The 10,074-nt window shown below is 62.0% G+C and overlaps 1 protein-coding gene across 1 annotated transcript; it reads left to right on the forward strand.

The window, feature by feature from the left end:
- On the forward strand, nucleotides 1–10,074 carry NOX5 (NADPH oxidase 5). Its single transcript, XM_032122836.1, has 15 exons — nucleotides 1–752; nucleotides 1,404–1,554; nucleotides 2,326–2,536; nucleotides 2,950–3,211; nucleotides 3,602–3,755; nucleotides 4,382–4,554; nucleotides 5,070–5,252; nucleotides 5,860–5,992; nucleotides 6,185–6,360; nucleotides 7,042–7,074; nucleotides 7,737–7,855; nucleotides 8,300–8,384; nucleotides 8,595–8,694; nucleotides 8,801–8,967; nucleotides 9,850–10,074. The coding sequence occupies exons 1-15, from the start codon at nucleotides 633–635 to the stop codon at nucleotides 9,979–9,981; spliced, it is 2,199 nt and encodes a 732-aa protein (XP_031978727.1). The 5' UTR covers nucleotides 1–632; the 3' UTR covers nucleotides 9,982–10,074.

The following is a 10,074-nucleotide window of genomic DNA, read 5'->3' on the forward strand; positions in this document are numbered from 1 at the left end:
AGCAGGGATTGGAGACTTATTCCAGTGACACATCCCAAACTGGATCCATCCCTGCCTGTTCTCCTCGGGAACACTGCAGCCTTTTCTGGGATCCTCTGGAGTCTCCCAGGATCCACTGGAGGTGAACAGGAGGGGTTGGGGAATGGGAAAAGGCTCCTGGAACTTGGATTTTCCTTTGGTTTCCCAAGATACCGGGATCCTGAGGGAATCTGGGATGCTGGGAAGTGCTGATGGATCTCATGGGAGCACGGGGGAATTGTGGAGGGCTGGAAAAGGGAATGGGATGGAGCAGGAATGGGAGACAGGACCAAGATTCCCATTCCCTGCTCGGGTTTTCTGGAGAGCAAGCAATTCCCAAGGGATGCTCCCACGGGCAGCTCGTGGAGGTCGGGTGAGCCCCGTGGTTATCCCAGGATCTGGGCTCGGCAGCTCCATGGAAATTCGGGATTCCGTGGGCAGCCAGTGCCGCCGGAACGCGGCTCATCCCTGCAGGATCCCGTTCCGGGACGCTCCGTGAGAGGAGCTCTCTGGGACGAGGAGGCTGCAAGTGCTGGAAGCACGGCAGGAGCTCCCGAGAAGGGGATTTTGCGGGATTTAGGGCCGGCTCCGTGTGCTGGGCAGGCTCCGGAGCCATGGGAGCGGCGGCGGACGCGGAGTGGCTGCGCTGGGTGACGAAACAATTCGGGAATATCGCCGGGAAGGACCGGGAAATCAGCCTGGAAGAGTTCAAATCCGCCCTGCAAGTGAAGGAGGTGAGGGATCCTTGGGAAGAGGTGAAGGATCCATGGGAAAAGGTGAGGGATCTGTGGGAAAGAGGGAATGGGATCCTTGGGAAGAGGTGAGGGATCCTGGGAATGGCTCCAGAGTTTTCTCTGCCGTCCCCCCCCACCCAGGTGAGGCCCTGCCTGTGGAGCTGCTCCAGCTCCGCATCCCAAATTCCCAAGGACCTGGAGCTGCCGGAGCAATTCCAGAGGAGGCCCCGCAGCTGCTCCAAGGGCTGGAGCCCCTCTGGAGCCAGGCTGGGAGAGCTGGGAATGTTCACCTGGAGAAGGGAAGGATCCAGGGAGAGCTCAGAGCCCCTTGCAGGGCCTAAAGGGGCTCCAGGAGAGCTGGAGAGGGACTGGGGACAAGGGATGGAGGGGCAGGACACAGGGAATGGGTTCCCGCTGGGAAAGGGGAGATTGGGGTGAGATATTGGGAAGGAATTCCCGGCTGGGAGGCTGGAATTCCCAGGGGAGCTGCAGCTGCCCCTGGATCCCTGGAATGTCCCAGGCCAGGCTGGATCCTGCTGGGATAGCGGGAGGTGTCCTGTGGGAATGGGCTGAGCTTTCCGATCCCTTCCCAGCGCGATTCCCGCCGTTCCCTGACTCCCTGCTCTGTGGGGAACGTTCCCGTTCCCGCAGTCCTTCTTTGCCGAGAGGTTTTTCGCGCTCTTCGACTCCGACGGGAGTGGCTCCCTGAGCCTGGAGGAGCTGCTGGGATCCCTGCGCCTGCTGCTCCACGGGAATTCCATGGAAAAGCTCCGCTTCCTCTTCCGCGTGTACGACGTGGACGGTGAGAGGAGGGAAAGCGGATCCGGTTGGGTTTTCTTGGATAAATTTGGGATTTGCTGCGCTCTGAGCATCCCGCTTTGGCCGGGATGAGGCCGCTGCCCTCGCTCCCTGGTGGGAGTGGCAAAATTCCATGTGGAAGCCCAGGACTCCATCGGTCACACTCCAGGATTTCCCTGGAAGCGCTTTTCCCAGGAAAAGGAGCGGGCTCTGCTCCAATCCCAACTCCCCATCCCAGTTTCCTGGAATTGTGGGATCGTTTGGGTTGGAAAAGCCCTCAGAGATCAAATCCAGGCATTCCCAGCACTGCCGGGGCCGCTGGGCCTGTCCCCAAGCGCCACATCCGGGATGGGGACTGCGCCCCTTCCAATGGCACCCTTTCCATGAAGGAACATTCCCAAATATCCAGCCTGAGCCTCCCCTTGGTGCCAGTTCCCGTTATCCAATCACTCATTCCTGGGAGCAGCTCCTGACCCACCCAGGATATTCCTCCCTGTGAGGAAAATTCCTGGATTAGAGGTGCAGGATGGAGACTCCATGGAATATTGGGATCCTCCTGCCTGTTCCAATGGCACCCTTTCCATGAAGGAACATTCCCAAATATCCAACCTGAGCCTTCCCTGGGTGCCAGTTCCCGTTATCCCGTCCCTTGCTCCTGGGAGCGGATCCTGACCCACCCTGACCCGCGAGGAAAATTCCTGGATTAGGACTGGAAAATTATGATGGAGCTGACTCCGTAGGGCCATGGAATATTGGGATGCTCCCGATTTCCCAGGGAGCGGCTCCATCGATGCGGAGGAGCTGCGGGTGGTGCTCCGGGAGTGTCTCCGGGAGAGCTCCATGGCCCTTCCCGAGGAGCGGCTGGGAGCGCTGAGCCAGGCCCTGCTCCAGGCGGCCGACCGGGATCACAGCGGCTCCATCACCTTCCCGGAGCTCCGGGAGCAGCTGGAAGCGTTCCCGGAAATCCTGGAGAACCTGAGCATCAGGTGAGGGGGAACTTGGGGATTTATGGGCGAGGATTCCATGGGGAGCCCACACTGGGCTTGGGAACAGCTGGAGAACCTTGGGATCGGATTGGGGGTGGGTTGGGATGGGGCAGGGTTTGGGATTTGGGGTGGATGCAGGGATGGAGCAGGGTTTGGGATTTGGGATGGGGCAGGGATGGATGCAGGGATGGGGCAGGGTTTGGGATTTGGGATGGGGCAGGGATGGATGCAGGGATGGGGCAGGGTTTGGGATTTGGGATGGGGCAGGGATGGATGCAGGGATGGGGCAGGGTTTGGGATTTGGGATGGGGCAGGGATGGATGCAGGGATGGGGCAGGGTTTGGGATTTGGGATGGATGCAGGGATGGGGCTGGCTGCCCTTTCCCATCCCGCCCCCCATTCCCATTTCCCAGCGCCGCGAGCTGGCTGAGGCCCCCCGCCCCCACCGAGCGCCGCCTGTGGCCGCGCTGCTTTTCCCGGGACTTCTGGAGGGAGCGGCTGTGCTGCTTTTCCCGGGAATTGCGGGGGGCCCGGCTGTGCTGCCTGGGCGCCTGGGCCGCTGTCACCGCGCTGCTGGTGGCCCTGGGGGCCCTGCGACACCGCGAGCGCGGCCCCGCCCTGGCGCTGGCCCGGGGCTGCGGCCACGGCCTCAACTTCAACTGCGCCCTGCTCGCCGTGAGTGCCCGGGGCGGGGGACACGGGGGGACACCGGGGGGACACCGGGGGGACACGGGGGGAGGGAGCCGGGAAGGGTCGCGGGACACCCAGGAGGGACGCTGCTCCTAAAGTTTCCCATTGTCCCCGACATCTCCCATTGTCCCCCAACGTTTTCCGTCGTCCCCGGTACCTCTGCTTGCTCTGGCCCCTGCCCTCACCTCCTGCCTGTGTCGCTGTCCTTGTCCCCGCGCTGTCCCCTGCCCTGCCCCGCTATTCCCCGCTATTCCCCGCTGTCCCCCCGCTGTTCCCCCGCTGTCCCCTGCCCTGCCCCGCTGTTCCCCCGCTGTCCCCTGCCCTGCCCCGCTGTTCCCCGCTGTCCCCCCGCTGTCCCCGCGCTGTTCCCGGCAGGCGCTGATGCTGCGGCGCTCCCTGACGCGGCTCCGCTCCACGCCGCTGGCGGAGCTGCTCCCGCTGGAGCTGCACGTGCGGGGCCACGAGCTCGTGGCGTACCTGGTGCTGGCGCTGGCGGCCGCGCACTCGGCAGCGCACCTGGCACACAGCGGTCAGTGCCGCCCAGTGGTGGCCCGGGAAAGGGGCTGGTGTTCCAGGGAAAGGGGCTGGTGTCCCAGGGAAAGGGGCTGGTGTCCCAGGGAAAGGGGCTGGTGTCCCCGGAAAGGGGCCGGTATCCCCGGGAAAGGGGCTGGTGTTCCAGGGAAAGGGGCTGGTGTCCCGGGAAAGGGGCTGGTGTCCCGGGGAAAGGGGCTGGTGTCCCGGGAAAGGGGCTGGTGTCCCAGGGAAAGGGGCTGGTGTCCCAGGGAAAGGGGCTGGTGTCCCGGGAAAGGGGCTGGTGTCCCGGGGAAAGGGGCTGGTGTCCCGGGAAAGGGGCTGGTGTCCCGGGAAAGGGGCTGGTGTCCCCGGAAAGGGGCCGGTATCCCCGGGAAAGGGGCTGGTGTCCCAGGGAAAGGGGCTGGTGTCCCGGGAAAGGGGCTGGTGTCCCGGGGAAAGGGGCTGGTGTCCCAGGGAAAGGGGCTGGTGTCCCGGGGGAAGGGGCGGTGTCCCGGGGGAAGGGGCGGTGTCCCGGGTGGGCATTCCCGGGTGGGCATTCCCGGGTGGGCATTCCCGGGTGGGCAGCGGGAGGGGGGCCCGGAAAGGGGCGCTGCGGCGCTGAGCTGTGCCCGCTGTCCCCAGGCCTGGCCCAGGGGCCCGGGCAGGTGGCCCTGGGCGAGTTCGTGCTGCGGCCCCGGCCGGGCTCCGGCGGCGTGGCGGGCACGGCCCCGCAGAGCGGGCTGGCGCTGCTGGCGCTGCTCCTGGCCATGCTCGTCTGCTCCCGGCCCTGCGTGCGGCGCGGCGGCCACTTCGAGGTGATTCCCGTGGGAATTCCCGCTTGGAACCGCGGCGGTGCCGTGCTGGAAAAGGGGGCGCCGGGGGCGGTCCGTGGGTGCCCATCCTGGGGCTGCCCCACGGGGAAGGGGAGCTGGGTGCCCCCGGGACCCCCTTGGATCCTCCGCAGTGTCCGTGTGGGATTCCTGGGATTTGCTTCCAACGGGACACAGGGAATGGGCGGAACGGGAATATCCCACTGCCAGAGGGATATCGGGAAGGGATTCCGGGCTGGGCTGGCATTCCCGGAGAAGCTGTGGCTGCCCCTGGATCCCTGGAATGTCCAAGGCTGGCTTGGAGCAGCCTGGGATAGCGGGAAGGTGATGGGTTTGAGGTGCTTTCCAAGCCAAATCCCGGAGATTCCAGGATTCCCTTGGGCTGCCTTTTCCCACGGGGACACCCGGACAGTCCCACTGGGAAGCACCCTTTGGCTCCAGCACTTCCCATTCCCGTTCCCGTTCCCATTCCCATTCCCATTCCCGTTCCCATCCCTCAGGTGTTCTACTGGAGCCACCTGTCCTACATCTCCGTGTGGCTCCTGCTGCTCCTGCACGGGCCCCACTTCTGGAAGTGGTTCCTGATTCCCGGCTCCCTGTTTTTCCTGGAGAAGCTGCTGGGCTGGGCGTGGTGCCGGGCAGGGGATCTGCACATCCTGGAGGCCAACCTGCTCCCCTCCAAGGTGGGAATCCATCCCAAATCCCAAACACCCCAAATCCCACATCCCAAAGATCACACATCCCATCCATATAAGCCATCCCACATCCCAAAGATCCCAAATCCCATCCATCCATCCACCCATCCACTCATCCCAAATCCCATCCACCCACTCATCCCAAATCCCATCCATCCACCCATCCCACATCTCACCCATCCCAAATCCCACCATCCCTGAGCCCATCCCACCTCTCCTGGGACGCTGGGAATGAAAGAACAAATGACCATGGAAAAGACAGGGATTGCAGTGGGAAGTGAAAGGAATTCCTTTATTTCCAAGCCTTTTTTCCTACTTTTTCCAAGTGAAAACTCACGGAACAACCAGAGCAGAACAAAACCTCCTGGAACTCTGAATTTTTTCCCAAAATCCCGCAGTTTGAGCCCAGTCTGAACTGGGATTCTGTGGAATCCCAACTGGGCAGGGAATGCGGAACAACCCCACCTTCAGCTCCCATCCCTGAGTGTTAAATCCGGAGCCAGAACGCGGAATTTCCGCTGCAATTCCCGGGCCGGAGAGCAGTGGAAGGTATCCTTTGGCTATACCCAGTTTTCCCGCTCCCGTTTGCCTGCAGGTGACCCACCTGGTGATCCAGAGGCCGAAATCCTTCCACTTCCAGCCGGGGGATTACGTCTTCCTGAACATCCCGGCCATCGCCGCCTACGAGTGGCATCCCTTCTCCATCAGCAGCGCTCCGGAGCAGCCGGGTCGGGCCATCCTTCCCTATTTTCCATCCTTGGAATGCTCTGCATTCCCTGGCATCTGTCTTGCATCCTCACGGTGATGTTTTTGCAGCTGGGATGGGGCTTGGAGCGATCCGAGGTGGTTCCATGGGATGAGGTGGGTTTGAAGTTGTTCCCGACCCAAACAATTCCAGGATTTTGGGTTTTATCCCACAGAAACCCTCTGGCTGCACATCCGGGCCCTGGGCCAATGGACCAACAAGCTCTACGAGTACTTCCAGCAGCTGGAATTGCGCGGCCCGGAGCCGAATCCGCCCGGGAAGAGCCGGAGGGAGCAGAGGAGCCGGCACTGGGAACAGGTCAGCGGGATTGGGATCAGAGCAGAGGGACTTGTCCAGCTGGATGCTGAGTGGATCCCATGGGATCATCCCAGTGCGCAGCCGGGGTGGCCTCCGGGGAATCCCTCGGGATGAACATTCCCTGCCTGTCCAGCCTTGAGGGATTTTGTGTCCCATGGAATGGGATGTTGTGTCCTGTGGAATGGGAATTCATGTCCCAAGGAATGGGAATTCGTGCCCCATGGAATGGGAATTCATGTCCCAAGGAATGGCAATCTGTGCCCCAAGGAATGGGATTCTGTGTGGCCCTGCTGGAGGCCCAGCAGATCCCTGGGAACATCCCAGCAGTGATTCCCGGCCTTTGATCCCCAGGAAGGCTCGCAGGGAGGATCCGTGGCCACCGGCAGGGACGGAGCCGTGGAGCTGACGGCATTCCGAGCCCCCGGAGCGGCATTCCCGGGAATGGACCCGGAGCAGGGGGTGAGCCCTGCCCCCGATCCCAGGGGACGGGGAGGGGTCACAGCCAGAGGATCCCCGGAGGGATGATCCCAAATGGGATAAAGCTCCTTCAAAAGCTCTTGGGGAGGAAATTCCTTGGATATTGTCATGGCATGGAGAGCTGGAATTGTGTGTGCAGCCCGGTGGGAATAAATCCAGGGAATAAAACCCCCAAATCCCAGGAATTTTGGGAGCGCTTGGGAAGGGGGCACGGTCACTGCTCTCCTCTCCTCGCAGGGCTCCGGGCCGGGGCAGAGCTGCAGCGTCAAGGTGAGGAGATTCCGGCCTTTCCTGGATCCCGGGACATGGGCTGGGATCAGCATTCCGGGGCACCCCATCCATGTTCCCACATCCCACCCACGTTCCCATCCATGTTCCCACACCCAATCCATGTTCCCACATGCCATCCATGTTCCCACATCCCATCCGTGATCCCATCCATGTTCCTGAACATCCCATCCATGATCCCACACCCCATCCATGATCCCATCCATGTTCCCAGATCCCATCCATGTTCCCATCCATGTTCCCACACCCAATCCGTGTTCCCATCTGCCCCATCCATGATTCCATCCATGTTCCCACATCCCATCCATGTTCCTATCCATGTTCCCATCCATGTTCCCACACCCCATCCATGTTCCCATCCAGGTTCCTGAACATCCCATCCATGTTCCCACATCCCATCCACGTTTCCATCCACATTCCCAGCCACTCTATCCCTTTATCCCTGTGCATGGATGATCCCACCTGGGGCTGATCCAAACCCTTCCCTGCTGGAAGATTCCTGATCCTCCCACCCATCCATAAAGATCCCAAATCCCGCGATCCCCTCTGTGCCCTTCTCCTCCGCCTGGGAGCTCTTCCAGCACTGGCAGCTGCGGGATCTCTCCCTGAGTTTGGATCTCTCCCTGAGTTTGGATCTCTCCCAGTGCTACCTGGACGGTCCCTATGGAACTCCGAGCCGGCGGATCTTCACGTCGGAGCACGCCGTGCTCATCGGAGCCGGCATCGGGATCACCCCTTTCGCCTCCATCCTGCAGAGCATCATGTTCCGGTGGGTCCCATGGCAGCCTTTGGAATTTGGGAATATCCCAGCGAACACCCCTGACTGGATTTGGGATGTACACCCGGGTCGAGCTGTCCTCCGATGCCTCTTCCTTGGGATTCTGTCCTTGGGATTCATTCCCACGGCCGCAGGTGGGGCCTCCCTCGGGGCCAGGCTTTTCCTCGGGAATTTGGGCTGCAGGAAAGGCGCTGGAGGGAGGTTGGACATGGGCAGGAACCGGGAAGGAAGGGGCAGGAAAGGGGAGGAAAGGCAGGAGAAGGAGGAAAGGCAGGAAAGGGCAGGGAAAGGGCAGGAAAAGGCAGGGAAGGGGAGGAAAAGCAGGAAAGGGCAGGAAAAGGCAGGAATGGCAGGAAAAGCAGGAATGGCAGGAACGGGCAGGAGAAGCAGGGAAAGGCAGGAAAAGCAGGACATGGTGCTCCCGGGCAGGTACCGGCGGCGGAAGCAGAGCTGCCCCAGCTGCCACTTCTCCTGGAGCGAGGAACGGCGGGATGAGGAGATGACGCTCCGGAAGGTGGGAATGGCGCAGGAGGGAATGTGGGATCCAGGCTTGCCCTGGGACGGGGGCTGCAGGCTCCCGGGGGCGGAGAGCCCAGGAGCATCCCTGAAATCCGGGAGGTTTGGGAATGGGGGCTGGATCCGGGGATGGATCGGGGATGGATCCGGGAGTGGATCTGGGATGGATCCAGTGACTGCTCAAGCCGAGGCCTTCCCGCCCTTCCAGGTGGATTTCATCTGGATCACGCGGGATCAGCAGCACCTGGAGTGGTTCCTCAGCCTCCTGTCCAAGCTGGAGACGGAGCAGGCGGAGCTGGAGCCGGGAGGTGAGCGCGAGGTGCCGGCGGCATTCCCAGGAAAACCCCCACCCCAGTGCGGGTCCTGGAGCGGGGCCGGACCCCCGAGGGCAGCTGGGATCCCTGGAATTGCCAGGGAAGTTCCTGGAGCTGCACCTGTACCTGACCTCGGCGCTGGGCAAGGGGGACGTGAAGGCGCTGGGGCTCCAGGTGGCCCTGGATCTGCTGGCAGCCAAGGAAAACCGGGATTCCATCACCGGCCTCCGCACCCGCACCCAGCCCGGCCGGCCCGACTGGGCCAAGGTGAGGCCGGAGCGGGGATCCCGTCCCACATCCGCCGGGATTCCCGGATCCAGGGAATGGGAATGCCGGGAGGTGTGGAGGGGCTGGGTGGGGCTAAAGCAGGAAGGGATGGGAGAAGTTGGGAATGGGTTGGGAGGGAATGGAATGATCACCTCCTTCCAAGCCTGGAATGCGGCTCAGGGATCATGGAGCCACGGGATGGGATCAGAGAGTCAGGGAATGGGATCAGAGAGTCAGGGAATGGGTTGGGAGGGAATGGAATGATCACCTCCTTCCAAGCCTGGAATGCGGCTCAGGGATCATGGAGCCACGGGATGGGATCAGAGAGTCAGGGAATGGGATCAGAGAGTCAGGGAATGGGTTGGGAGGGAATGGAATGATCACCTCCTTCCAAGCCTGGAATGCGGCTCAGGGATCATGGAGCCACAGGATGGGATGAGAAAAACATGGAATCGGCTGGATTGGAAGGAACCTTAAGGATGATCTCATTCCAAGCCTCTGATCCGGCCTGGATCAGAGAATCAGGGAATGGGAATGGGTTGGGAGGGAACGGAAAGATGATCTCATTCCAACCCTGGAATGTGGCTCAGCGATCAGGGAATAATGGAATGACTTGGGTTGGAAGGGACCTCAAAAATTATCGCATTCCAAGCCTCTGATCCGGCTCAGGGATTGAAGAATCATGGAATGGGATCAGAGAATCATGGAATAGGATCAGAGAATCACGGAATGGGCTGAGCTGGAAGGGACCCTAAGGATGATCTCATTCCAAGCCTCTGATCCAGCTGAGGGATCAGAGAATCCCGGAAAGGGATCAGGGAATCAGGGAAGGGGCAGGGTCGGAAGGGAACTGGTGCCGAGGCCTGCATCCCGGCGTTCCAGCTGTTCGGGAAGGTGGCGGCGGAGCAGCGCGGCAAGGTCCGGGTGTTCTTCTGCGGCTCCCCGGGGCTGGCCGGGCTCATCCGCGGGCACTGCCGCGCCTTCGGCTTCCGCTTCTCCAAGGAAAACTTCTGACCTGCGGCGCCTCCTCCCGCCCGGCCCGGCGGCCGCATCCCGGCTTGGATCCGCTCCGAGGGCTGGGGCTGGGCCGCGGAGCTTTGGGATGGA

Source organism: Corvus moneduloides, chromosome 13 (assembly GCF_009650955.1).
Source record: "Corvus moneduloides isolate bCorMon1 chromosome 13, bCorMon1.pri, whole genome shotgun sequence".
NCBI classification, from domain to species: Eukaryota; Metazoa; Chordata; class Aves; order Passeriformes; family Corvidae; genus Corvus; species Corvus moneduloides.

What these genes read in the sequence shown, in the direction of transcription:
- NOX5 (XM_032122836.1), top strand. Translation starts at nt 633, where the DNA reads ATGGGAGCGGCGGCGGACGCGGAGTGGCTGCGCTGGGTGACGAAACAA. An exon ending in AGCGCACCTGGCACACAGCG is followed by an intron (nt 3,756 to 4,381) that starts GTCAGTGCCGCC and finishes CGCTGTCCCCAG; the next exon opens with GCCTGGCCCAGGGGCCCGGG. An exon ending in GCCGGCCCGACTGGGCCAAG is followed by an intron (nt 8,968 to 9,849) that starts GTGAGGCCGGAG and finishes CCGGCGTTCCAG; the next exon opens with CTGTTCGGGAAGGTGGCGGC.